This window comes from Mixophyes fleayi, chromosome 5 (assembly GCF_038048845.1).
Source record: "Mixophyes fleayi isolate aMixFle1 chromosome 5, aMixFle1.hap1, whole genome shotgun sequence".
Classification (NCBI taxonomy): Eukaryota; Metazoa; Chordata; class Amphibia; order Anura; family Limnodynastidae; genus Mixophyes; species Mixophyes fleayi.
Window position 1 is genome coordinate 26,507,672 of NC_134406.1, and position 27,919 is coordinate 26,535,590.

General features: G+C 41.1%; 1 protein-coding gene across 5 annotated transcripts in view; it reads left to right on the plus strand.

Moving 5' to 3' along the window:
- Positions 1–26,882, plus strand: part of LOC142158176 (uncharacterized) — a 101,822-nt gene extending 74,940 nt beyond the window's left edge. Inside the window, exons 1-6 of one of the 5 annotated variants that reach the window (XM_075211883.1) lie at positions 12,769–12,854; positions 22,529–22,718; positions 22,798–22,897; positions 23,018–23,115; positions 23,277–23,388; positions 24,496–26,882. In XM_075211883.1, the coding sequence (XP_075067984.1) occupies positions 22,867–22,897; positions 23,018–23,115; positions 23,277–23,388; positions 24,496–26,150 (1,896 nt within the window). In that variant the 5' untranslated portion in view covers positions 12,769–12,854; positions 22,529–22,718; positions 22,798–22,866 and the 3' untranslated portion in view covers positions 26,151–26,882. Of the gene's footprint in view, positions 1–12,768; positions 12,855–22,221; positions 22,363–22,528; positions 22,719–22,797; positions 22,898–23,017; positions 23,116–23,276; positions 23,389–24,495 lie in introns of those variants that run through there. The other 4 variants (XM_075211882.1, XM_075211885.1, XM_075211884.1 and 1 more) reach the window with 4 other exon arrangements.
- The last annotated feature ends 1,037 nt before the right edge of the window (positions 26,883–27,919 follow it).

The following is a 27,919-nucleotide window of genomic DNA, read 5'->3' on the forward strand; positions in this document are numbered from 1 at the left end:
GCAGTCTGAAAAGTCTTCCCGATTATTCCAGATGAAGATTTATGGTCAACAGTTAGGAAAAAGTGTCAAAGTTCTTGATCTCAACCAGTATCAAATAAAATGTCTATAAGATCTACTAGAGTTGGTACTGTACTCCAGAGGATGTGTAGCGTCACTTCCCTTCAATGTTGGAGAAATTGCTGTGAATTGGGTTCCTCCCTTCACGTCTAAAGAACATGCCCTAATATTGTTAGAATTTGGCACAATGTAGCAACACTCAATTCCAATGCTACTTTAATATTTAATTCTAAAGATCCATTGACTTTCCTTTTAGGCCTACCGATTGAGGACCTGGACAAAACCTCGGACAAATTGACTACCCAGGTTCTCGACCTGTCTAGATTCCTAGTAGCAAGCCACTGAAAATATCAAATCACCCCCCTCCCTCCCTACAGCAGGTGTACCTCCCGACCATGGAGAAAATATCTCATCTGAACAATAAAGCTCACACATCCACCCAGATCTGGAGCCTATGGTATCACTACAATACTCCAACTCACCAAACCCCTCCGCTACAGACCTTCTTTGGCAATTACCATATGTTCAACTCACGATCCATTTCCAGAAATTTGACCATTCCTTTTACTGTTTATCCATCTTGGGCCTGCTGAACACTGCAGGTTGACCTCTGTTCCTATTTTCTCCCTTCCTCCACTCCATTTAATTTCCTATATTAACCTTAACTTCTCACCTTCATTACACACAGGCATTTTTCTACATCGTTCATATGCTCAAATGTCTGAATTTATTTTTGCAATTTCATTCACTTTGGTTGGAATAGCTTGGTATACTATCTATATTTAAATGTTTCCTAATTACTCTCCAAACCTCAAGTATGTAAATGTTCTGCAATTGTGCCCCAAATAGACCCACCTAACAGGAATAGCAGTCCCTAGATATTGATATGATGTGTAACAGTAGAACAAAAAAAAACTGCTTGGTGAGGATTTTTTTATCTACATAATACACTTTAGAGCACTGGCTTACATTTAAACTCCCCCCTTTTCTCCCAGCCACATGGAACCAGTGGAAGATATATTGTCTTTGATTTCCACACATTTTGAAAACCAGATGTGTAGTATAAGACACAGCCCCTCACAATTTATATATCAATGAAAGTCACTACTTCCTGCCCAGATGCTCTGCCCACACACATAAGTGACTAAAACTAGAACACACAGGGCTTTTCTCTCTTTCCTAATGGATCTTTGAAGAAACCAGTAATACTCCCTATCGCCTCTCTCTTAACCTTTTGCACACTCCCACATGGTAGACACAATGGAACCATTGCAAGGCTACCACAATATACCATATTTACAAAATGTTCCAGTTCCATCTAGAAAATAGGACGTATTTTTCCTACCATGTAGACACTGCAACAACGTCCTCCAGAGACCAGCCGTTGGCATTATTCACCCTCCAATTGCTGAAAACCCCGGCACGCCGCCCGTATTGGATGGAACCAGGCATGCGGCAGATTCAGCAGTTTATAAAAAGACTATTTTATATATTCATGGTAGGCTATATCTAGCTAAGAGCTTCATATTCTGTACACCCCAGCATATCGAATACTGTTTTATAGTATTGCTTATAATTGAATTTCATTTTTTATTTATATATTTCTCTATATATGTGTTTTACACCATTTTATATACCAGCTTTAATTGACTATATTTAGTCTTCTATAAATATTTTAGTATACATTGCTGCTCTAGTAATTGGTTGGGGAACCACCCATGAACCTCTGGTACAGAAGAATGGACTTCCCTTTCCCCAATTTCTATATCCAAGTTGGAGCTATGAGTTGGTTCCTTCCCTAGGTATTGTAACTATACATAACCACTCATTGGAGAGTCATACATTAATATGTCAACATGCAAGGACTTTATTTTACATCTTAGTATAGGGTTGTTAGACTATCCCACAGGGCACTATAGTTCATATTTAACTTATGTTACATCAAATATTGAACATATGGAGAATGACCATACCATATGCGAGATGTTTACATTATACAATTTTCAATTTTTCTTGTTTTCAATATTTATACATTTCCAAATATCATTCAAGGTGCTTGTTTCTCCACTAATTATTATGAATGTTTTAATCCTTTTTAGATTGATTTTATTACGAATTTGTTTTGGCATTTTCATTATAAAATGCTCCATTCATTTCCTTTTGACGTATTAACACATTCTTAACTGCAAACGATTGTTTCCATTATTAGTAATATTCAAGTCTTGATCCCATTGATAAAATTATGCATTTGAATTGACATTGCTAATTTAATATGTTTCATCTTATTCCTTGGATGTTAATCATATATGCCATTTAGTGCTGTAATGATTTGATTTGTATCATTTTCGATTGCTTCCATAGAAACTTGATATATACAATTAGCCAGGATATAGCCTTTTACCATCAACCAATCACAGGATCATGAGGCAGATATATATACAACCGATTCCTGCTCTATTCACTCCACTGCCTCTTGAGAAAGTCTCCTATTGGAGACGAAACGCATTGGGTGATACACCCTTTCATTGACATCACCGAAACAGGAAGTGCTGCAGGCGAGCGTGTTCCACAGTGGAACGCACGCACAAATCATTGGCTGCAAGTCTTCAAGTTCCAACACTCTGGGTACCCAGTATTGCCATTGATACACCTTACAGCAAGTATACATCATCCGAGCGGATTGATTTATAATTCATTATTGTTTCCACATGATGTTTGAGACTGTATTACCTTCTCTTCTCGGATTGGACTATATTATTTGATACTCTTGAGATATCACCTTTTGGCAGTGCACCTCTATTACCTGAACATCAATGCCTCGGATCTCATATGACATTAGACATTTATTTTGGTTGATGACTATCTATTTACTAGCTTACCTTTTGTGATTAGTAAGATTGCTTTGACTTCTTTCCGTTTTTGGTACTATTCAGACAGCGCGATATATAGATATATATATATATATATATATATATATTGTAACAAAAGGAGGCATTTAGCTGGCAATATGCAGAGAAAGCAGGGAAGTAGAGTAAAACATTTGTGCAGTAATGCACCTAGAGTGAAGACTTATATATGAAAAGCAATAGTTTAAATTTGGTTAAACTTACATGATCTGAAATCCTTCCTCTCAGCAAACAGACAGGGCGTGTCTGTCTTAGTGCAAACAGAGGCATTGATGAGTGTTTTCTTTTAAAGAGAAGGTGGGTGTGTCACCTGTCTATCAAGCTAAGGCTGGGGGAGGAGTATCAGGTATAAAAGCTTGTTTGTTTCATTTGTTCAAAGAGACCAACGCCGGAGGAGCTGGCTGGTCTTGAGAGAGAGCTGATCTATGTATAGCTAGCGTTTAGGGTTTCCATAATTGCTGTGAAATCTATACGGTGTGAAAACATTTACCATCCTGACAATAAAACTACATGAAAAGGAAGAAGTTGTTTGCGTGTGTTTCTGCAGTAGCGGGCTCTTGCCACAATAAATATATATATATATATATATATATATATATATATATATATATATATATATATATATATGTCTATATGCCTACCTATGGAAGTTATTAAAGCCAGTTTGATTAGGGTTATGCTGGTTTGATTTTAAGCTTTGCTATTCAATTTGTTTATATTTTCATATGCCTATTTTAATTTGCATTTATACACAAGTCCAATTTAAGCTTTGTTAACAGTACTGTATATATCCGAACATTCAGGTTTATGACACCATCAAATATGAGCACACTATTATTTTCGTTTTTTTATTGTTGTTCTAGTAACTGTTAAGTCCATGTTATAATTTGCAATAAAGATTGTCCAATGCGATCGCTGTGGTTCCAAAGCACAAAGGTTTAATTCGCAAAATATATTACAAGGCAAAGTTTGTTATGCATACGCTTGCGCTGTTAGTGCTAACACAAGCTTCTATCAGAACGCTCTGGTTTCCAAAATTACACAGTTATAGTATTAAGGTTCACATTCATAGGTTGATGGGTCATGACCTCCCAAGAACTCGAAGTGAAACTGGTTGATTCCTCTGGTCATTGTTCCTTGAAATTGGCAGGTGTTCTTCTTCAGATTCCCACCTCTAGGCCTGTATAAACTTTTTTATGATCTCTGTGAACCGGCTATTTAGTTTATGAAAAAGTGATAATATTTATACATAAATAATACCTGAAATGTTCTCATGCAATTGCGAACAGAATTATACCAAACTCAATGTAATTTGTAAGTAGGAAACATTATTTCGTCTCTTTACCACTTTATATGAACCGATAAATATTAAATTAATTTACATGTTGTTATGATCATTACGTTGCATATTAATCGCATCGCAGCAGATTGTAGTGTACAGAAATTATTATCAACTTCGTCCAGTTATTAGGGGGGAATTCAATGCCCCTCGTAGTGTCATGGTTCAAATACAAAGTGCAGTTCAGGAGCCAGGAATAAGGTGAAAAAACAACAATGTTTATTGCTGGAGAGTATGAACAGGTGATCAAGTAATGAAATTGCAGAAATTACCAGATGTACAGCAGTTGCAGGTAAATGGGAGGTGAGGAAAGATTCCAGGCAGCATGAATCCAGGAGGAAGTGACCACAGAGTATACCATCAGGATATGACAACAATAACCAGCAATGACTGCTGGGAGAGACAGGTTTAAATGGAACACACCCAGGTGCATGGGATAATGAGTGAACAGAAAGGTTAACTCCTAAAACACAAAAGCAGGCACAATTGCAGCACCTCTGGTTATCAGAGGTACTGCTGCTAACACATAAAATGAAACACAATAATACAGTCCAAAACACCAGGAGACAGGAGCTGCCAATACAAGCAGCAAGCTGTAAGCAGATCGTTACACGTAGTAGCGCAGCGATAACTCTATTACCGTTATTACGGTAAACTTAAGGGAGCTGTGAGCAAAAATCCGGTGTTGAAACTACCGTAATAACAGTATGTAAGTGCACTATTACCGTAATAACAGTAATTGTGTGCAGGCCGCGTTACTTTTCACAGTAAGAGCAGCCAATTGAATTCCAACCTTAAACTTCAACAAAGGGAATTTATAGAAAAGTGAGACGTAGTATAAAATTGAAGGGAGAAAAACTGAAAAAAACAAAACATACATAAATAAGAACTATTTTACAGAAAGGGGGGTAAATCCATTGAATAGTCTTCAATTAGTGCTGATGAGGACTGGTACAGTTAAAAAAACAAAATTATGAATAAACAACATTGATACTTCCTGAATGCCCTTTAGTTCTTTTCTTGGTTATAATTCCCCCTACAAGTGCTCTGTTCCCTCCGTTCTTAAATTTTCCCTTTATAATCAAAATTTCTTAAAGCGACATATTGCCGATTCATTGTTCTTCTTTGTGTTCATTTTCTCTACTATTGTGTTGATGTTATCTTGATGAACATTTTTTTTTTGTTTGTAAACTTTCAAAATAAAAAGTTTAAAAAATAAATAAATAAAAAGAAAATCAATAATCAATGGGACAAGCATATGGTTATTGATAAGCATTAGCCTACATCAGACCTGGCCAACCTGTGGGTCTCCAGGTGAAACTACAAGCCCTGGCCTACTTTATTAGTAGATAGGCAGCCGATAGCTGGCAGGTCATGCTGGGACTTGTAGTTTAAAAACACCTGGAATAACCACAGGTGGACCAGGCCTGGCCTATATCACCAACAAAAAACACAATATTAGGTTGACTAGATGGGCCTATTGCCTCTACCAAATGCTAAGTGCGGAAAATGTTAACATGTCATACATACAACAAAGGAACATCAGGCACGTAACATGTAACAGGAAGGATAACTGCAAGAATGTGGATGTTGTAATTAGCACATGCTTTGCTATTAGCAAAGTTAGATATTATATTTCGTTTCAGTAATAGATATGGTATATCCTGATTTCACTCACTGCTATTCATTTGTTCCAACAACCATTTAATCAATCATTTATATTTGTCTCTCTGTCTGAACTCTATTCTCTTTTCTTTGCTGCCTGTTGACCCTATCCGGTCTACTTTTCATTCAGCCCATTCATCACCACCAGGCTTCTGTCCAGTGCTAAATTGAGCTGGGTCTGCTATAAAGAAGTTAAAATGACGATGGAACAGTTCAAATTGCTGTGTGCAAGTTAAGGTGTTACAAGGAATATGGCAACTCTGGTTATTTAAACTGTTGTCCTTACACTGCCTGCTCTTACTGTGCACTTCCTGGTTTAATATTACACCTATTTCTGCAAATAAGAACAATTACTAGCGATTATATTCTCTGTGTTTCCTTCACCATCCCTTCTTCCATCCTCCTTGGACTAGACAGGAGTAACAGGGGAGATCTGTAGAGACCATCTGCAGCTAAGAGGATGATGAAACCACACACACACAATTATAGATCTATACCCTTTACCGATCTATAGTAAAGAACACATATGTAGCATTCAAAAATATGGGAGAACCCCATTGAATACATTTTAGGCTAACCTTCTATGAGCACCTTAATTGCCTGAAAAATCATGGAGTGAATCATGGGAAAATAGCTTTATTTATTTTACTGTTCTCGCATGTTGTCCAATAAATAAAAAGGATATTTATTTTAACCATCTGGTATCTCTGCTGTCCTTTCTGCTTCCTATTCCCTGACTCATACTTTACATCTCTTCTTCCTCTTTTCTCTCCTTCTACCTTTGCATTCTTGCATTTTAATCACCTCTTGTGCTCTCATCATTTCCTCATTCCACTTGTTAGCCCTTACCATTCTTGATTTCTGAATTCTTCCTACTATCTATTCCACACCTTCTCTAGCTTTATCATGATTTACTCCTCTCTCACTTCTGTCCTCTCCCTCTATACCTCTGCTTCCCATGTCCAACCTTTCCATATTCTTACTCCTCCTCACTCCCCTCTCTATTTCACTCCTCTCTTCTCTTCTGAGCCTCTGGGCCCCTGATCTAACACACTGCCCCCTCATCCATCTTTTCCTCTCTCCTCCCTTTCCCCACTCACACCCTTTCCCTCTTGTCCCCTTCGCTGCTCTTCTCTCAGCATCAGTCTGCTCCTACCTACCACCTCCCTCTCTTTCCTCTTAGCTAATCTTCTCCCTCACGTCACTCCTACCTTCTGCCTCTCCCATTCATAAACCCCCTTATTTGCCCCATCTCCACTCCTCCCCTACCTCCTGCTCCCCTGCCCCTCGTCTCCTGTCTGCTGATAAATCCCCTCTTATTTCTGCGTCTCGTCCTATTCCAACCCTCTCTTCCTGTCATTCACTCCTTATCGTACTCACCCTTGCAGATGAGCAACCCCAACAATCTCATCCACATCTCTCCTCTTCCCTTTCTTCCACTATCCTGTGGTCTCTGGAATGCCAGATCAGTCTGTAACAAATTGACCTCTATGCATGATCTCTTTATCTCTAGATCCTTCAACCTGCTTGCCATCACTGAAACCTGGCTATCCCCTGAGGACACTACCTCTTCAGCTGCTCTCTCTTTCGGGGGCTTGTCCTTCTCCCACACACCCAGACCTGGGGAACGGCAAGGTGGTGGTGTCGGCATAATTCTGCTGCTCTTTTCGGGTTCTTCCCCCTGAACCCTCCCTCTCTTTTTCCTCCTTTGAGGTACACTCTATCCGCCTATTCCACTGAGTCAACCTCGGTGTTGCTGTTATCTACCGTCCTCCTGGTCCTGTCTCCCAATTTCTTGATCACTTTGCCACCTGGCTCCCTCACTTTCTCTCCTCTGACCTTCCCTGCCTCCAAACTTCTCTCTCTCTCCTCCTCTCTTGGTCTCTCTCAATGGACTTCCTCTCCCTCCCACCGCAGTGGCCACTCCCTAGATCTGTTTTTTTCACACCTCGGTACTGTCTCTGACCTCATTAATTCACCTTTTCCTCTCAGACCACCATCTCCTCTCTTTTAGCATCTCTCCACCCCTCTCATCATCCCCGTCCCCCAAGGTTACTCTCACCAGGCGTAAATCTTGACACAGTTCATCCTACCAGTTTCTCCTCCTCCCTGGGCTCGCTCCTCTCCCCCATCACCACTCTTTCTTGCCCCGATAAGGCTGTCTCCTTTTACAATCGCACTCTTACCGCTGCACTTGACTCTGTCGCCCCGGCTGTCACCGCCAAGCTTCGTCGGACCCCGCCGCAACCGTGGCACACTAAACTTACCCGCTATCTTCAAAAATTCTCCCGCAGTGCAGTACGGCTTTGGAGAAAGTCACGCACTCATGCTGACTTCCTCCACTTCAAGTTCATGCTTGCCTCTTACAGTTCGGCCCTATCACTCTCTAAACAATCTTTCTTTAAAGCTCTCATTTCTTCCGAATCCTCCAAACCCCGTCAGCTTTTTGCCACCTTCAACTCCCTCCTCTCCCACTCCCCCCACGCTCTCTGCTGTTGACTTTGCTACCCACGTCACATCCAAGATTGAGTCTATACGTCATGACATCTCCCAGCAGTCCCATCTTACCCCACCCTCTCCCCCCTCCATGCCCATTCTGTCCCCCTTCTCACCCTCCTCTGCTATCTCCTTTCTCCCCTCCTGCTAGCTCACCCTCCTCTTCTTTCACTCCGGTATCTGCAGAGGAAGTCCATACCCTTCTCTCTTCCTCTCCCCCCTCCACTTGCACACAACACCCAATCCCCTCCCACCTCATCCGCTCCCTCTCTCTCGAAGCCTGCTCCCATCTTGCACACCTCCTCAACCTCTCCCTCTCCTCTGGAATCTTTCCCTCCTCTTTTAAACATGCTCTTGTCTCCCCCATACTCAAGAAACTGTCCCTTGATCCCGCCTCTCTCTCTAATTACCGCCCTATTTCGCTTCTTCCTTTTGCCTCCAAACTCCTTGAACGGGTTGTCTACAACCGTCTCACCTCCTTTCTTTCCTCTCACTCACTCCTTGACCTGCTCCAATCTGGTTTTCGCCCCCTCTCCACTCCACTGAAACTGCCCTCACTAAGGTCACTAATGACCTTCTCCTCGCTAAATCCAATAGACACTACTCCCTTCTTATCCTTCTTGACCTCTCTGCTGCCTTCGATACCGTTGACCATGCACTCCTTTTGCAAACTCTCAAATTGATAGGCCTCTGTAACACTGTCCTCTCCTGGTTTTCCTCTTACATCACCAACCGCTCCTTCTCAGTCTCTACTCGTGATTCTACATCACCCCCTCTTCCCCTACCCGTTGGTGTTCCTCAAGGCTCCGTTCTTGGCCCTCTGATTTTCTCCCTCTACACCTTCTCCCTTGGTGTCCTCATCCGCTCCTTTGGCCTCCAGTACCACCTCTATACTGATGATACCCAAATCTATCTTTCATCCCATGACCTCTCCCCTTCCATTCTGTCTCGTGTCTCTCGGCCATCTCATCTTGGATGTCCCAGCGCTTACTTAAACTCAATATTTCCAAGACCAAGCTTATAGTCTTCCCCCCCTGCCAGGACTCTCCCACCTCCCCCCCTCTCTATTTCTGTTAATAACACTACCCTCGTTTCTGTCCCCCAAGTCCGATGCCTTGGGGTCATCCTTGATTCCTCCCTCTCATTTAAGCCTCACATTCTGTCCCTCTCAAAATCCTGCTACTTTCTCACCACGGAAGCCACGAAAACCCTTGTTCACTCACTTGATATCTCTCGTCTTGACTACTGTATCCTTCTTCTCTCTGGCCTACCTGATTCTCGCCTTGATCCTCTTAAGTCTATCCTCAATGCTGCTACCCACCTCATTTTTCTCTCCCGCCACTCTGTATCTGCAGTCTCCCTCCAACAGTCACTACATTGGCTCCTCATACCCTACAGAATTAAATTTAAACTCCTGACCCTCACCTTTAAAGCTCTTAGTCAATCTTCCCCTCCCTAAATCTCTAATCTCATCTCTACCTACACTCCTACCCGCCCCCTCCGCTCTGCCTGTGACCGCCGCCTCACTACTTCACTGATCGCCTCCTCTCACTCTCGTCTTCAGGACTTTGCCTGGGCTGCTCCCCTGCTGTGGAACGATCTTCCACGTTCCATCAGGTTAGCATCTACTCTCAAAGGCTTCAAGCGTGCCCTTAAGACTCATTTCTTTATTGAAGTCTATCAGTCCCCGTAACTTCCTTGTCCTGGCTCTCTCCCCCATTTAGTACCACTCTTTTTGTGTCTCCCCCTTCTTTTTAGGTTGTAAGCTCTCATGAGCAGGGTCCTCTTTCCGTGTGCTCCTTCTACTGTTTCTTTACCCTCTGTACCTCTTGGCTTGCTTTGCTAGCCCTGTTTTCCCTGTTTTCTTAAACTTCGGCCTCCTTCTTCTTGCTGATTTCTACCATCCCTTTCACTATCTGTCAGATATAATCTGATTTGCTTTACCCTGTCACCTGTGTTTGTATATATTTGTGTATTATGTCTTGGTTCTGTTTTCTGTATATGTAATGTACGGCGCTGCGGACCCTTTGTGGCGCCTTACAAGTCAAAGATAAAAATAATAATAATAATAATAATAAATGCTACTAAATATATGTCTATGTATCCCTCCTCAGACGGAACATGATCTGTTCAATTTACAACATGTTTTTAGTCTCAAAATCAGAATCTTGGGTTCCTACTTTTATTGTTTGTTCTCTGACTAAAAAGTAATTTTTTTAGAAAAATGAAATACAGCAAAGCAGTTCTATGTCTCCATAGCAGGTAATACAGCAAGGTCAAGAGCCAACTCACGGTGGGGTCCAAGTTCAGTGCAACTTGTCTTTCATCCCTCAATAATAAAAATCCTTTAGATCTATAGGTGAAGATGTAGAATAGGGCCTGTCTGCGCTATGTGGATGTATCAGTGGAGCTGTGCTTGGTTGTTGCCCTGCGGAGAAGATAGGGGTATGGGCCCTAAGTGGAAAGTGAATGGGATGGCATGTTGGTATCTCTAGGTGGTGGGGTGTTGGTAGTGTTTGTCACATACTTCTTGATCCTTTAGAGTGACAAAGTTGTTGGGCGATAATACTCTCGTGTGGTTGTTTGTATTTCTGTTCTTAGTTCGGTGGGGTGATCCTGGAGTAGCTAATTTTAAGTGTTCCTTCAGAGTGAAGTGGTTGCTTGGCGATATTCCTCTTGTTGGGTATTGGTGTACTAGTTTTGTGGAAAACGCCTGAAGTAGTTTGTCCTGTTGAAGCAGGTAGGAGATGAGTCACAGAATGTGTGTGGTGTTTTAGATCCCCAGAAAAAAGATCAAAGTGGCAATGTTCAAGTATCACTAAACCACTTCACTCCAAAGGAACATCAAAAGCAATTCACTCCGTGAGCAGCAGTGGCGGATCCAGGGGGGGGGGGGGGGGGTGATTGGGGCAATCCCCCTAGCAGGGGCTTGCTGCTGGCGGCTGCACACCATGTGCAGGTCTGCTCGGCAGTGACAATGTGCTGCCCGGCTGCTCTGATTGTATTTTAAACACAATCAGAGCAGCCAGGCAGCACATTGTCACTGCCGAGCGGACCTGCACATAGTGTGCAGCCGCCAGCAGCCTTAGAAGTCAGAAAGGGGGCGGGGCCTAAATCCCCCTCTCCTAAATCGCCCGGGGTAGAAATTTTTTCTAGATCCGCCCCTGGTGAGCAGTCAACTAAACTAAGAAGAGTAACACAAAGTACCAAATGAGTGTGACAAGTTTGTCACACAAAGGATTAACAATTATGTGACAAACACCAACAACTTCACACCACCTATACATGCATTTTACATTACACCACCCCATATGATTTACATAGGTGGGAATGTCTGACCTAGAGATTTCAGCTTCTATTACACTCATACTTGCCAAGTTATGGCAGTCAGCGTCCGGGACCTGCCGGGGGGAGGTGAGCGTGCGGAGGACGGGGCTCAGAAAATCGCATCATTTTGGCACCGCCCCCGTGATGTAATGACGTGACCACGTCATTTTACAGCGATTCACATTTCGGATCTAATTCTGCTCATTTCACTAGGAAGTGGGCAGATGCGGGAGGCTGCCATACTCTCCTGCGAGACCCACCTGAAATCCGGGAGTCTCCCAGATATTCAGGGAGAGTTGGCAAGTATGATTACACTTGCATCAGAGATTGACATCAAAGTAGTCAACAACATGCATTGGAGACAGAGATTCTCTTAAACAGACACTCAAAAATCACATTTGTCCTAGAAAAAAAGTATTATGTCGCTTTCTATTACGAGCACACAAACGTGACAAGTGACTATCTAGTAGTATAAATAAATATGCCTAAATAAAAATGGCTGCCTCCTATGTTATGTCCCTGCCTATGTGTGCGATATCAAGTTTAAATCACAAAGAGAGAACAGGGGACAAACAATGTAGTAACCACAAATAAATCAATCTAAATTGTAAAATAAAAGTTAACTGCAAAAACATACTTAAACGTGCTTATCTGAAACCATGTTTAGGATCTTTCTTTAACCTTCACTTATTACGAAGAAAAAACAAACCAAAAGTTGATCACAGGGATGAGCCAATCTCCCTCCACTGTAGCGTCACTGTTTTTTATCTGTAACACCCATATTGTGTCTGGGAGACTAAGGGAAAATGGCCGCCGCTCTCCGGCATTGAGGACAATACATAGTTTTAAATATATTAGCCCCCGTCGCCAATTTCCACTTGAAGGGGAAGGTCAGTAGAGATAATGGGTGAGGGGAGTTGTGTGAGGTCCTGTAGTCTCCCAGACACAGTATTAGTGTTACAGACATATAACCAGTGACGCTGAACAGGGGGCGTGGCCACATGCTTTATCAGGCGCCATCTTAGAATCTGCAGCGCTGCATCCGGGCCTTGTACAGGGTGGAGGTAACGGCTTTCTATAATAATATATCAGACAGCGGCAATTACCTCCATAGAGTTACCCCATGTTTGTGTGGCACTTCCCGGCGATCAGGACTTCATACATGCGACGTGATCTCTCGCAACAGCTGCTACATAAGTCCTCTTTGGACTCCATGCTGCAGTCAGCAGAAGTCTGTTAGTAATAGCAGAACTGTTTATTATAATGGCAGAGCTGGGAGAGACTTAATACCCAGACCAGTTATACCCACATACACCACAGAGGGTCTCACACACCATGACTAGCCTCCACCCACCACCCCCCCTCATTATCCCTACTGTTATCTCCTACCCAACCACCCCTCACCAAGTGCCACTAACACATCACTTGTGTAATGCTGGAGAATAGCCCCACACTCCCTTGTACAGTCTCCCACCCCCTACACCCAACAAGAGTTCTCTCATCTCTGTCCCCTCCTGTTATACCCCCTTCCCCTCACCCATTTCTTCTCCACCCCTACAACAGCCATCTATTACATTAATCACAGTCACACCTGCCTACACCACCAACATAGACCCCACCACCCACATAGACCCCATGCTCCAGACCAACCTCCCATTATCCCACTTCATGCCAAGAGCATGTTCCTGCAATGTACTCATCAGACTCCTTCAAACCTTTATCTCAGCCATTGACCCACCCCCTTGTACATATCACAGATGTTTAGCTTCTGTTCCCCCAAGATACCAGCACACTTGTTACACTGACTGTGTTCTGCTGCAAAGCCCCCAGTGGATATTCCTCAGACCAAATACTAGACTCACCCACCATGAGATCCACGTTTATAAACACATCCATAGTCCACCTTGCACCATTCCATTCTGCTTTGTTCATTGTAATTGTCACAGTGCAGACACCATTCCATGGTAGGAACAGCATAGAGTCTACTGCCCATATTACGTTTGTGTTCCCAGTCTACCTCTTACACTAAATCGAAAATGAGCAAATTCATTACAGCCGTTTAGTACACAGGGTAGTAACACCCAGAGTACTTCCTGCAGTCAAGGAAATAAACACCATTTGTTAGCATTATTCTCTTTACTATACATATACAACATTTGTGACCCACAATGTTGCGTTCTCAGCGTCCATGCAGTTATCACAGGCAGGGTCCTCTAATCCAGGTGTCTCATTTAATGCTGGCTCAAGACCACCCATAGATTATTATTCTAAATTTTATTCATGTCACGATTATCTGTATCTGTCATAATACATACTGTAGTCATGTTTGTCATATCTCATATCTGTAAGATGAGTGGCCAGTGCTACGGAATCTGGCACCTTACAAATAAACAATGATGATGATGAGCACTTTGAAAGTATGATATCTAAGTTGTGAACCATTATGTTCAGAACTTTCGTTCTAATCCTAGCAATATAAGGAGACATTTCTGCTCCACGTGTAGCATTCTCCTACAGGGTTTTCACACCTCATATACCCTAATACACTTTATTACACTGTGTAGGTTATAAATGATAGTCTTTGCTACATGCTATCAGAATTGAGCAGGTCTGAATCTGCTGCTCACAACTGCAGCCAACCAGTGGAGTCCCTTAGATCCTTCCCTTCACCTTAAACGGACATCCATATCATCAGGAGCCCCTCCTGCAACTCCTCCCCCCTCCATTCAGTACAGAGTGTCTGGATCCCTGCCCTCTACCCCTCCCACACACACCTACCTCCGCCTCCCCCTCCTTCAAGATATTTTCACACCGCCATTACTACTGCACAGTCAATTATACTATATACTTGAAGAAGTCTACAACCAGGAAGAAACGTGTTGGATTTTGAAGACACCCACAACCAGCAGCGTTTTGTCACCTATGTCCTACCCTCCAGATTACTTCAGGAGCTCTGCTGAGCGCAGCTACTTGGCTGCAGATTCCCTACACAGTGACTTAGCTCAGCCCACAGACAACAAGCTCACTGCATGTGACCTGTACTATAACTGCCCCCACACTACCTAGTCACACATACCTTACCATTATAGATTGTGCCCTATTACTGGTACCATCAACATTTTATTTTTTCCACTGGTTTAAATAGTCCCATTATCCACCACATGTGCACTGCACATCTTCCTAATCCTCAACTGCTCTTTTAACATAGAAAAATAAATATCACCACTTCCATCTTTTTTGGGGGGGGGAAAGGTCCAAAACACCAACCACATTCTGTGACTCATCTGCTTCTTCAATAGGACAAAGTACTTCAGGACTTAATCACGGAACAAGTTCACCAATACACTCGGATCTCGCCAGTTTTAAATTCCACAAGACAGACACAGAAGGGGTAGGATCGTTCTTGGCAGTATCCGGTGCATTTGGTCACCGCATCTTTCTCCCCAGAAAATTTTACAAGCCGGGTGGAATCAAAAAGTAGACGGGTGTGGGCCTTTGCATAAATTAAATGTTGAAATCCTGACCTTATATTGATTTAACCTCTAGATTAATACTTTATAAATTAATTATTTTCTTAGAAGCCCAGTCGTCTGCAGCATTATCATAATTAAAGTCTGTAGGATCTGGTCCCTCTAATGAAATCAGCATCAGATTATTCAGTGTGCTCTACTTCATGCGATTCCTTAAACAGACTTTAATTCGTTTTAGAGTGGAAAATCCTGTGGCCAGATACTGCAATGTTTGGACACCAATAATTATTTAATTTCCCAAATACTGGACAAATGCTGTTTAGACACCAAGGGGGTATTCAATTGTCGCTGATTTCAGCGGCGTTAAAACTACTACTGTTATTACGGTAGTAGGTAGCTGGATTTCAGCTCGCGGCTCAGGGAGCTGCGAGCTGAAATCCAGTGAGGAAATTACGTTTTAACGCAAGATTTTCGCCATTTCCGCCGACAATTGAATACCCCCCCCCCCCAATAATTTAAGTGCCCAGATAATGCACAAATGTTGGCTATGCACAAAGGACCCACAGGTAAGAAGCACTGTGTGACTGGATCACATATAAATAACTTTTGGTATAAATTTATTTAAAGGAAATAGCGCAGGGTGCTTATTTATATAATTGCACAAGCACTTATTTTTGATATTGTGTATATTGTGAGATAGGAAATTGTTATTTCTGAGACCAGGGTAGGAAATTTGTTTTTTTCTGTTTAGCCTTCCTAGAGGAAATGCATTAGGTCTGATGTATATATCTGATGCAATAGGCATTAGTGGATGGAGGTCTTTTGTGTATTGGGATGTGTTTTGTATGGAAGTGTCATTGTTTGGGATTTGTAAAGTTGCTAGTGGAAACCTCCAATTAGGCATGGGGAGGGAGTCTGATAGCAGGAAATGCTAAGTTTTGTGATGAAGTGTCAGATGCCTGCTCTGACCAAAGGCCCAGCAGGGGGTCGTTACTGTGTGGCCTTTGTCATTCAAACCTTTCTGAAAATTGTGGACAGCATGTGATGCAGGACATGACAGCGTTTCTAGAATTTCACATATAAGTGTAAATTTGTGGGCTTTGCAATGCATGTAAATCTATGTTTTGGTAAATAGGTCACATCCTGATGCTAAACATAGCCTGTGTCCAAATCTGTATAAAAAAACACTGTCTTGTACACTGAAATGTATCACTCTGATGTTCCATCTGACTTGACCACTGATACCTTAAATCAGTGGAACTGTCCTTGTCAGGACACTTGAGCAATAAACATCACTTTGCTTCAAGACCCTGCTTGACAATTTCTTCAATATTGCTGTAATCCTGTGACCTGCCGATTAGACCCTAAAATCTAATCCGTTCTCCGGCTGATCCTGAGGTTGGATGCAGCTCTCCAGTACCACTGCTCTGACGCTACCCATGCAACTCTGGCCAGGGTGATAGGCCAGGCGGGATCCACCCACAACAACCCTGACCCATAGTAAGCGGTCCGGAGTTACCAGCTTAAGTGTACCAGCACAGGAGTACACTAGCAGTGACAGTTACCCAGAAGGAACATGGATATGAGTGCCATAAAGGAGCATTGTAAGCCCCTCCTACTGTGGCAGGAGGGTGCATTATGGATAACGTAAGGGAACAGTGGCAAAGTAAGCCCAACCGGTTCCCAGCAACAACAGACGGGGTGGCATAGGCGGTCCATCCTGTCACACACTTTCAAATGTGCGCTTTCTTTTACGCAGGTGTGCCCCCCCTCCCCTAAAGTTTGACACCCCCTGTGACGTGGCAAAATGGACACTCCACCTGTGATTGACACCCACTGGCTGCCACCAGATTTACCAAATCCCCCCCTTCCTCCCTCGGTCGGTTTCCCACATTCACCCCCCCCTACTGCCAAAATGCCCAGTATCAGGAACTCACTGTGCCGGCACCAGTAACAGCGCAACTTTTGACCGCCTCACATGGGTGCTGGGCGGTAAGTTGTAATGAGTCCCTGGGCGATAGGGTATTTTTGCTTGGCGGAGCGACGGATAAATAAAGCGTGAGGAGTACACTGCAGCGTCATTGTTCAGGCAGAAAGAGGAGGGATGGCAGTGTTCTTATCAGTCTCCAGTCAGATTGCTGAGTGCCTTTGCTGACACAGAAACGTTCTTGACTATCTTTTGACTAAAGCATTATATTTATGTAAGTTGTACTGAAATCGATACAAGTGGGTGTCCTTTGTTGTTAGAAACGGTTGCCATGCATGACGTCATTGAATGGGAGGTTCCAAAACTATAAATGTCCTATCATATGGCCATTTCGGGTTGCCTTGAGAAAGCTAACTCAGTTTAGTGAAACGCGCGTCGGCGTTCTATGCGCCGTCTCTCCTCTCCTGATTTATATACATACTATAGGCGCTTAATTGATTATAGAGTTGCAGTAATAGGGGCAGAGAATCTATATATATCGCAATCTAGATCTAGCCTGCAAAATACTTGGGGCATGTAGGATTTCTATCACAGCTACATGCTAACCCTAGTAGTCTCTCAGTTAAAGGAGACATAGGGAAATAACTGCATAATTATAATGCATCTTTACCGATTTAAGGCTCTTTGAATAAAAAACTTTATTGTCGTATATATCGCAGTTCAGTTTAAGCCTGTGTTATAGCATTCAGCGTATGTAGGACTTTTATCATAATTATATGCTAATCATAGCACTCTCTTAGCTAAGGAGGCAAAGAGTAACAGCTGTGTATAATTATGATGCACACATATTAATCTAAGGCAACTAAAAACCGTATATAAATTGTTGCCATTTATACATATTAGATCTATGGGAACCAGAATGTGAAAAAATCTATTCAGGTTCTCACATTTACATTGATTGGATATGACTAATAAATAAGTATATGTACAATCTCTATACAGTCAATGTTATATGACACAAGGTTATTTAAGGAGTTCCTTTTCTGATAGACCTGGTTTTAAGTTTATATATGAATCCAGTTCAACAGTCTTGATCACCCTAGCAAGACAAGCTGCGGCATTACTTAACCTACAGAGTATAAAAACTGAATACAAGACTATTATTTCTCTATATATATATACAATATATGTAGGGTATTATAATCTTATACCATTAAGCGCCCTAACGATTTATTTATACTATATCATATAGGAGGGACGGCGCATTCTAGTAGTTTCTACTGCTAGTTTTATCAGTTTACATTTGTTTAGGTCAATTTTTTCATTTACACTTTTTAATATTTCACTATTCTATATGTGACTATATATTATGACATTAATTTTAATGCATACTAATAAATTTTGAATAAGTTTTATATTATTTCGTTATCCTTCGAGTGCCCTAGTTACACATTTCTTGCTCTCCACAAATTTTCATATTTAGTACCTTGTGTGGGTGCACCAATTCTGTTTTTTTGGCTTTATATAAATGGATGATACCAATGTATTTGGATGAGGCCGTCTTCCAGAATATGTTGGATACTCCTGGTGCGATATAGTTTGTCTTTCTTAGAACAGAAACAGGGGTAGCAGACAGTGTTCTTGTCATTTTCTCTAGTCTCCAGTCACATTGCTGAGTGTCATTGATATGGACTCAGTCCACAGAAGAGCACCAAGCAGCTCCTGGTACCAGTCATGATGATACTAATCCCTCTACATCATCCACTAAAGCCTGTGCGCAAGTGCATAGTGGTTTTAAGTCAGGAAACAGAAATGTTTGGTACAGTAAAAACACCTGTAATCAAGGCAAAGTTAACTGTAGAAAATCATAAAATTGCCAACATATGCCAATCTACACACGCAGTGGCATGGAAAGAATCAGGCTTTCGCCTTTCTGTATGAGTGCTAGTTCTGCAACTGGCAGTGAGGCATCTTCTGCTAAGATCTATCATGATGGTGCAAGACCTTGTCATTCTGAGTCCAAAAGGGGAGCCAAAATACATTTATGTGTAAAAGCTGAGCTGGATAAAAACAGTAAGGCAGGAAAAGAAACGGTATGTTCAGAAATTACACAAATCCCTGAGGAGAGTCTATCCACAAGTGCTATGTCTAAGCCTGACCTTTCTGATACTGTACTCATAAAGAAGCCTCCTTTCACCATTTCTGAAAATGTGTGGATGAGCAGCCCAAGTGTTGCTGGTGATACACCAATTGAGGAGGCGACTTTGGATTTGCAACAGGATGAGGGGGATATTTGTGTAACTGACGACGGCGTTAATGAGGATGTTGATGACGATGATGTTGTTTGTGTAAGTCCTGCACCAGTGGAATCAGTTCTTGCCAGTGATAAGAAGAAGGCCATTGTCATGCCTGGGCAAAAGACCAAAAAATCCACCTCTTATGTGTGAAATTATATTTACCCAAATCCTAACAGTTGTCTAGCCATTTGTAGCATTTTTAAAGCCACTGTCTGTAGAGGTAGGGACCTTAACCATCTGGGAACGTCATCCATGTTACGCCATTTGAAGAGAGTTCATGGTAAGCTGTTAAGAAAATCTGAAACTTATGCTAAAAAAATAACAAGCGGTCCAGCATCAAAAAGCTCCCTTCTCTCAGCTAGATCCCAGCACCTGCAATCTATACCGACAGCACCTTCCTCATCACTATTCTCACTAGTGATTGGAGTTAGTCCTGCATCCAAGTTGCTAAGGCTATATGACTCCTCCCCTATCAAGGATTCATCTGAAGAATTCTTAACTTTTAACCCTCCTGCTGCTGCTGGCACAGTGGCTAAGTGGTTAGCACTTCTGCCTCACAGCACTGGGGTCATGAGTTCAATTCCTGTCCATGGCCTTATCTGTGTAGAGTTTGTATGTTCTCCCTGTGTTTGCGTGGGTTTCCTCCGGGTGTTCCGGTTTCCTCCCACACTTCAAAAAAACATACTGGTAGATTAATTGGCTGCTATTAAAAATTTACCCTAGTCTGTCTCTGTCTCTCTCGCTGTGTATATTAGGGAATATAGACTAAGCTTCAACGGGCAGGGACTGATGTGAATGAGTTCTCTGTACAGCGCGCTGCGGAATCAGTAGCGCTATATAAATAATTGGTGATGATGATGATCCCAGAAGAAGGCTACTAGTAGTTTACAACAATTCATTGGTAATCCTTTGCAAGAGGAAGCAAGTATGAAAGCTGTCACCCAGTTACAAAGCGGATCACAGACGCCATGGCGACTATGCTAGTATTAGATCAGCGTCCAATATCCACAATTAATGCAATTGGTTTTAGACAGTTAATTGAGGTCATGTGTCCCTGTTACCAAATTCCATCACGACACCATTTTACTAGAAAACAAATTCCTCACCTCTACCAAAAGGTTCGTAAAAATGTAATTATTGGGCTAGAAAATGCCATTCTACCAACTGTACATTTAACCACAGATATGGGGACAAGCTAAACTGGGCAAACTAAAGATTATATGACTGTCACAGCCCACTGGGTTGGTAAATCGCCTTCAGCAGCAGAATGTACCCAACAGCACCAGATTTTTCAGAGGCAGGCTACTCTGTGTATCGCCGGCTTCCCTAGGAGGCATACCGCTGACAACCTGTTAGAAAAACTAAGGGATGTCATTGCAACATGGGTTATCCTCTTTGGACTCTCCTCAGGATATGTCATTTCTAAAAACGCCACCCAATTTGTGAGAGCAATACAACTGGGTGAATTCCATCATTTTCCCTGTTTTGCTCACACAATCAACTATGTGGTACAGAGCTTTTTGAAAAATGACGGACGTGCAGGAGATGCTGTCTGCTTTTATTTTGACTTTATGGTGTTATAATTATATGAGAGAACATAATTACTTTATATTTGCCTAAGTCTTATTTAGACAGACTAGATCTAAGCTGAAACAATATCGGCTAGTTATGTTAGTAGTGCTATATCATACAGTAAAACATTATTTCCCTTAAAAATTTAGGTGTGATCTTAATTCAACTATTGACACCTGGATTATAACAATAATAATTACATCTATTGGTGTATAAAAATATTACACCTTGCAGAGTTTTCTTTACGGTTGATTCGCAATTTTATATTTCTTTCTCGCATGTTATCACATTCACTCCCTTGCTTTTAAATTATTTTGCTACCTTTTTCTGAATTATAGTTACTCTTTTATTTTAATCCGACATAATAAAGGTTATACTTTTTAACTATTTGTGATTTACATCTGAGTGCCCCTCTATACACTTCTTTTTGTTTCTAATATACTTTTAGTTCATTGACGGCACTGTTAGCTTAGCTGTCTTTAGCCCAATGTTAGCTTGTTTTGTTGGGGGCCCAAATAAACCAAGCACTTCAGCCAGAAAAGTGGCACTCCTTGTCGCTAAAGTTCTTGGTTTGTTAAACTGTACCTGCCACCCCTTCTGTTTCTGTGTGAGTTTGTTACACCTTTTTAACATATGGGAGGATATGAGGTCCCAAAGACCATTCCATCTTGCACCACTTTTCTTTTCTGCCACTGTTTGCTAAATGTGGTATGAATTGCCGTGTGTTTGTGTCGTTGCTCTGTCGCTTAGCATCCAGCCAACTTGTTGCATTCTTTGGCCGAAAGTATATGAAAATAATATTGTGAGGTAGTCAAAATTGACTGGAAATTAGTGTTATTGAGGTTAATAATAATGACGGAACAAAAAAAATAAAAAATATGATTTTAGCATATATTTGCAATGTTTCTAAATAATACTGATCAAAAACCAAAACACGCAAGGACGGTTTTGCTAAAACCAAAACACGAAGTTAATACAGATCCAAAAGCAAAACATGGAGGTCAGTGAACATCTCTAATTATTTGCTGCAATTATCTTCTGTGAGATCCTCTATAGAATCATTTTTATTTTAAAGTTTATTCTTCCCATGAGCCTTTCTTCTCTGGCTCACAGGATGGTGTCCATTCTCACTTAGGTACTTTCTACTCTGCCTCAGTCCTCTAAACTGAACAGCTGTAAATGAGCAGCAGGTAGACAGTCTCAGATAGAAGTATCAGTCCCACACTCTTCAGAGGTGTTCGGGGCGGCTGTAGATAGAGGACTCAGATAGGTGGATTCACTGAAGGTGTCTGGAGCTGCAGAAAAGGTAAATGCTATATACACTCCACTTTCTGGTAGATAGTAAAGTTACATTTAGGATATGGGCCGTAATTATACAATCGAACATTATTATTATTTTGCACAATTAACACCTTAATAAAATTCCAAATATGTGGATCTTCATTCATCTTAATTTCTCTCTCACTAAACAGGATTACAGAGTAGTGATAAAGAGATCTGGTGAGTGTGTGACCCCCAGGAGCTGCTCCTGTGTTTCAGGAGTATTGAACAGGCCCTAGAGCCCGATCACTGTCCCTGAACCTCATTCACTGATACGTTGGGGAAACTGACCAGAAGATCCTGGAACTGACCAACAAGAACAGTCACCTGGTGACTGGAGAGGTGAATGCTGAAAATGGGACGTAATACAGTAACATTAGGGGATGTGTCTGGATGATGACTGTGTCATTGTGTATGTTAGGTTCCAATAAGGTGTCAGGATGAATGGGAGAATTTAGAAGGGCCCAAGGGTCTGTACGAGGACTTGAGGATGGAGAATCACCGGATCCTCACATCACTGGGTAAGAGGAGATTTTCATTTATTGTAAAAGAGGAGAGCCGTTTTGAGGGCCACCTAGATATACACATTGTCTGATAATCATATATAGTCAATGTAAATAGGCACTGTGTGTTTCCTACAGATGGATCCAGTAACAGAAATACCCCAGAGAGATTTCTCAGTCCTTTGTATTCACAGTATTGTACACAGGAAAATCCCATTGTCCCACAGGAGTATCAGGTAGATTTTAGGGTCTCGACAAATTCCAAAATGACTATTCATTATATTATCTGTATACAAGCAGTGTGGATCTTATATACTGATATTCTTCTGTTTCATATAATTTTATTAAATCAGTTATGACTAATTATGATATTTTTATTATTTTGTGGGCTATTTAGGATGACGTCCTGACTGATATTAAAAGAGAAATTATAGATGGAGAGGAAGAGACGTATGTGAGGGGTGAGCAGCAGTGTAAGGAGGAGGAAATCCCTACAGATATCAGCACAGGTGAGTATTAAACAGTTATTATAGAAAAGTGTAACATATTCTTTTTATTCACTCACGAAAACAAGAATTTATTCTACAGATTCCTCTGTCAGTGCAAACTAATGAGGAAAAGTATCTGTGGGGAGTCAGGAGCCATCAACCCCTATTAGACTCTTGTTCTCCTCCTCTCATAATATTATTGTGTGCTCCCAGCCCAGAGATCTCACCAGTCTGCTCCTCGCACTGTCTGGTATATCTCATGGGATGTCAGTCTGACTTCATGAAATCACCCATGAACCTTCTGTATACTACCTCCTGTGACAGTATCCATAACCATCTCCCTGTACTACCACATGTGACATTACCATGAATATTTTATCCTCAGCTGTATATTATCACTGAAATACTAATGCAGAATATGAGATTATTCTCCTCCCACTAAGATCACATACACCCCATTACAAAGTACACTTCACTCAAACTCCACCTTCTCGCATACACCTGTCATTGCACAATAGCTCCTATCCAATCTATGTGCTTGGATCCTCCATACAATTGCTCTTTATTCTGCTGATCTGATTTTGTATGGTGCTTTGGCCTTATACTTTACTTTGTGCTGTTGCACATCTGTGCCCTACTCCATACTCCTAATCTGTCCTGATACTCCTCTGCTCTGGGCAAGGTTGTAAGACCTAAGAGCAGTGTAAACCCATATCCAGGACTCGCTGTTAGTTTAACCCACATCTACTCTACTTTTGAGGCTTCAGGGTTTGTGTGAGAGATAAGTGTGTAGCTGGACAATGTCACTGACTAATGAGGTTTCCTGGCCGATGAGTGTTCCAGGATGCTGGCTGGGCAATGTGTATGCTTAGAAAATTGTACTCGCCAATGTCCACATTTTGGCTGGAATTGTCCAGGCTGGATGCACTTTGCATGTCACTGTGACTAGGTTTAAGCAATGTGCTCAGTAGTGCAGTTTTCTAATTATAATGAAGTGTTTGTAGTTTGCATATTGAATTTAAGCAGCTGGACATTTCAACATTCTGATAGTATGAAAATGTTGGGAATTTAAATATGTTAAAAATGTAAAATAAAATGTCTGTATCTCTTCACTTATTTTATTTCCAGCAGATGGATGCGTACACAGGAATATCTCAAAGGGAAAATTAATTTTGTCTACGGATTTTGAAACAGAAGATAACATCACACATGATTCCCCAGGAGGAAAGCCCACTACCCTAACTGTACATACAATACTTCACAGAGCAGATAAATCATCTGTTCCCTCTAATCATGAAGAATATTTTTCTGATAATATAGATATTTTTACACATAGTATAGCTCATACAGATGATAAAATATTTATATGTTCTGAGGGTGGTAATTGTTTTACACAGAAATCAAATTTTATTGCACATGAGAGAACACATACAGGCAAGAAGCCGTTTACATGTTCTGAGTGTGGGAAATGTTTTACACAGAAATCAAATCTTGTTGAACATCAGAGAACTCACACAGGTGAGAAACCGTTTACATGTTCTGAGTGTGGGAAATGTTTTAGAGTTAAATCAACTCTTGTTAAACATGAGAGAACTCACACAGGTGAGAGACCATTTATATGTTCTGAGTGTGGGAAATGTTTTACACAGAAATCATCTCTTGTTGACCATCAGAGAACTCACACAGGTGAGAAATCGTTCACATGTTCTGAGTGTGGGAAATGTTTTACACAGAAATCAACTCTTGTTAAACATGAGAGAACTCACACCGGTGAGAGACCAGTTATATGTTCTGAGTGTGGGAAATGTTTTACAGAGAAATCAGCTCTTGTTAAACATCAGAGAACTCACACAGGTGAGAAATCATTTACATGTTCTGAGTGTGGGAAATGTTTTACACAGAAATCAAATCTTGTTAAACATCAGAGAACTCACACAGGTGAGAAACCGTTTACATGTTCTGAGTGTGGGAAATGTTTTAGATTTAAATCATCTCTAGTTCAACATCTGAGAACTCACACAGGTGAGATACCGTTTATATGTTCTGAGTGTCGGAAATGTTTTAGAGTTAAATCATCTCTTGTTGAACATCAGACAACTCACACAGGTGAGAAACCGTTTACATGTTCTGAGTGTGGGAAATGTTTTAGACTTAAATCATCTCTTGTTCAACATCAGAGAACTCACACAGGTGAGAAACCGTTTCCATGTTCTGAGTGTGGGAAATGTTTTAGACTTAAATCATCTCTTGTTCAACATCTGAGAACTCACACAGGTGAGAAATTGTTTACATGTTCTGAGTGTGGGAAATGTTTTACACAAAAATCAAATCTTGTTGAACATCAAAAAATTCACACAGGTGAGAAACCGTTTACATGTTCTGAGTGTGGGAAATGTTTTACACAGAAATCAGCTATTGTTTATCATCAAAGAACTCACACAGGTGAGAAACCGTTTAGTTGTTCTCAGTGTGGGAAATGTTTTACACAGAAATCCTATCTTGTTACACATCAGACAACTCACACAAGTGAGAAACCATTTACATGTGCTGAGTGTGGGAAATGTTTTGCACATAAATCAGCTTTTGTTAAACATCAGAGAACTCACACAAGTGAGAAACCATTTACATGTACTGAGTGTCGAAAATGTTTTAAATGTAAATCATCTCTAGTTAAACATCAGAGAACTCACACAGGTGAGAAACCATTTTCATGTGCTGAGTGTGGGAAATGTTTTACACGGAAATCATCTCTTGTTGTACATAAAAAAATTCACACAGGTTAAAATCAATTGGATATGAAAGTTTACTAATATTGTACTCCAAATATTGAAAAGTCATTTAATTATAATACTTATTTTTTAATTGACATTATGTTTTCTGTGTACATATGTATGTATATGTATAGATGTGTGTGTATGTATATATATATATATATATATATATATATATATATATATATATTGTAACAAAGGGAGGCATTTTATCTGACAATATGCAAAGAAAGCATACAAGCAGAGTAAGACATTTGCGCAGTTATGCACCTAGATTCAGGTTAAACCAAGTAAAGACTTATTTGTAGTTTAAAATTGGTTAACTTACACGATTTAAAAGCTGCTTCCTCTCAGCAAACAGACAGGGTGTGTCTGTTAGTTGAAACAGAGCCAGTGATGGGTGTTTTCTCTTAAAGAGAAAGTGGGTGTGTCACCTGTCCATCAAGGTAAGGCTGGGGGAGGAGTATCATGTTTAAAAGCTTGTTTATGCCATCTGTTCACTGGGACCAAAGCTGGCTGGTCCTGAGAGAGAGCTGGTCTATGTATAGCTAGCGTTTAGGGTCTCCATAATTGCTGTGAAAGTATACGGTGTCAAAACATTTACCATCCTGACAATAAAGCTACATAAAAAGGAAGAAGTTGTTCGCGTGTGCTTCTGCAGTAGCGGGCTCTTGCCACAATATATATATATATATATGAAGAATTTCCAACTGTTTTTATTAAACAAATAAAAGGTACAACAAATCTTTGTGTCATCTAATTACTTAAAATACCATATCAGAGGTATTTTTCTACATTTGTTATAGGTAAAACAGACATTTTAGGTATCCCAATATCCTAGTTCTTTATTTCTAGTATCTTCCAAGTATTATGAAGAAGAATTGAAATAGAAAAATTACGTTTATTACCCGCATCACTGTGCACATGCTATTTTTGTATCCTGTTCCTGGATAGCCCCGTTGAATGACCACAAACTTTTATATTTGATAAGCCACACCTACTCCAGTACTTTATAGTATAGCGACATCCAATTCTCTCACAGTTCTCTATGTAATATTTACTGTCTCATGGCAGTATAAAACCCATAATCAAAATGCAGATATTTGTATGCAAAAGCATTTACTTACAACATGGTTAAAACAGTTTTTAATCTTACGCACAGTACATACAACAGGGACGGCGCCACCCACATATTCTCAATAGTACCTCACACTGCAACAAAGATATCATGTATCTCAAATGGGGGCTAGTCACTGTGGCCATAATAACTCATAAAACACAAACGCCACTTAACCATTTAAAATACCATATTCCTGTTTACAAAATCCACACCATCCGATAAATGATATGCACAGTCCTACAATTCTACAGCATTGCAGGAGATATAGTGCAGGTTAGGGATGGGTACAACGCAGTATAATGCATACAGCATTGCTGTCACGACTTAGTATAGCGTACCTGCTATCGTTGGCACTATTCGGAGGAAGGTGCGGAGTCTAACGTGTCCCTGGTATTCACCAGGGACCCCTGCAAGGAGGTATGGACTCAGCTGCAGGAGACACGCAGGTCGCGGTCCTTCCACGAGTCGAATAGCGAAGCACGAGAAAGAATTGTCAGACAAGCCGGTTCGGTAACGTGCAGGCAATGAAGTTACACAAGGAGAATCCGAAGGGAAAGTGAGTCAAGCCGGGTCGGTAGCATTCTGGAAGCGCGGTACACAGGGATATCCATTAGGGGTAGTCAAGGCAATCCAGGTCACAGGCAGGCAGAAATCAGGAGAC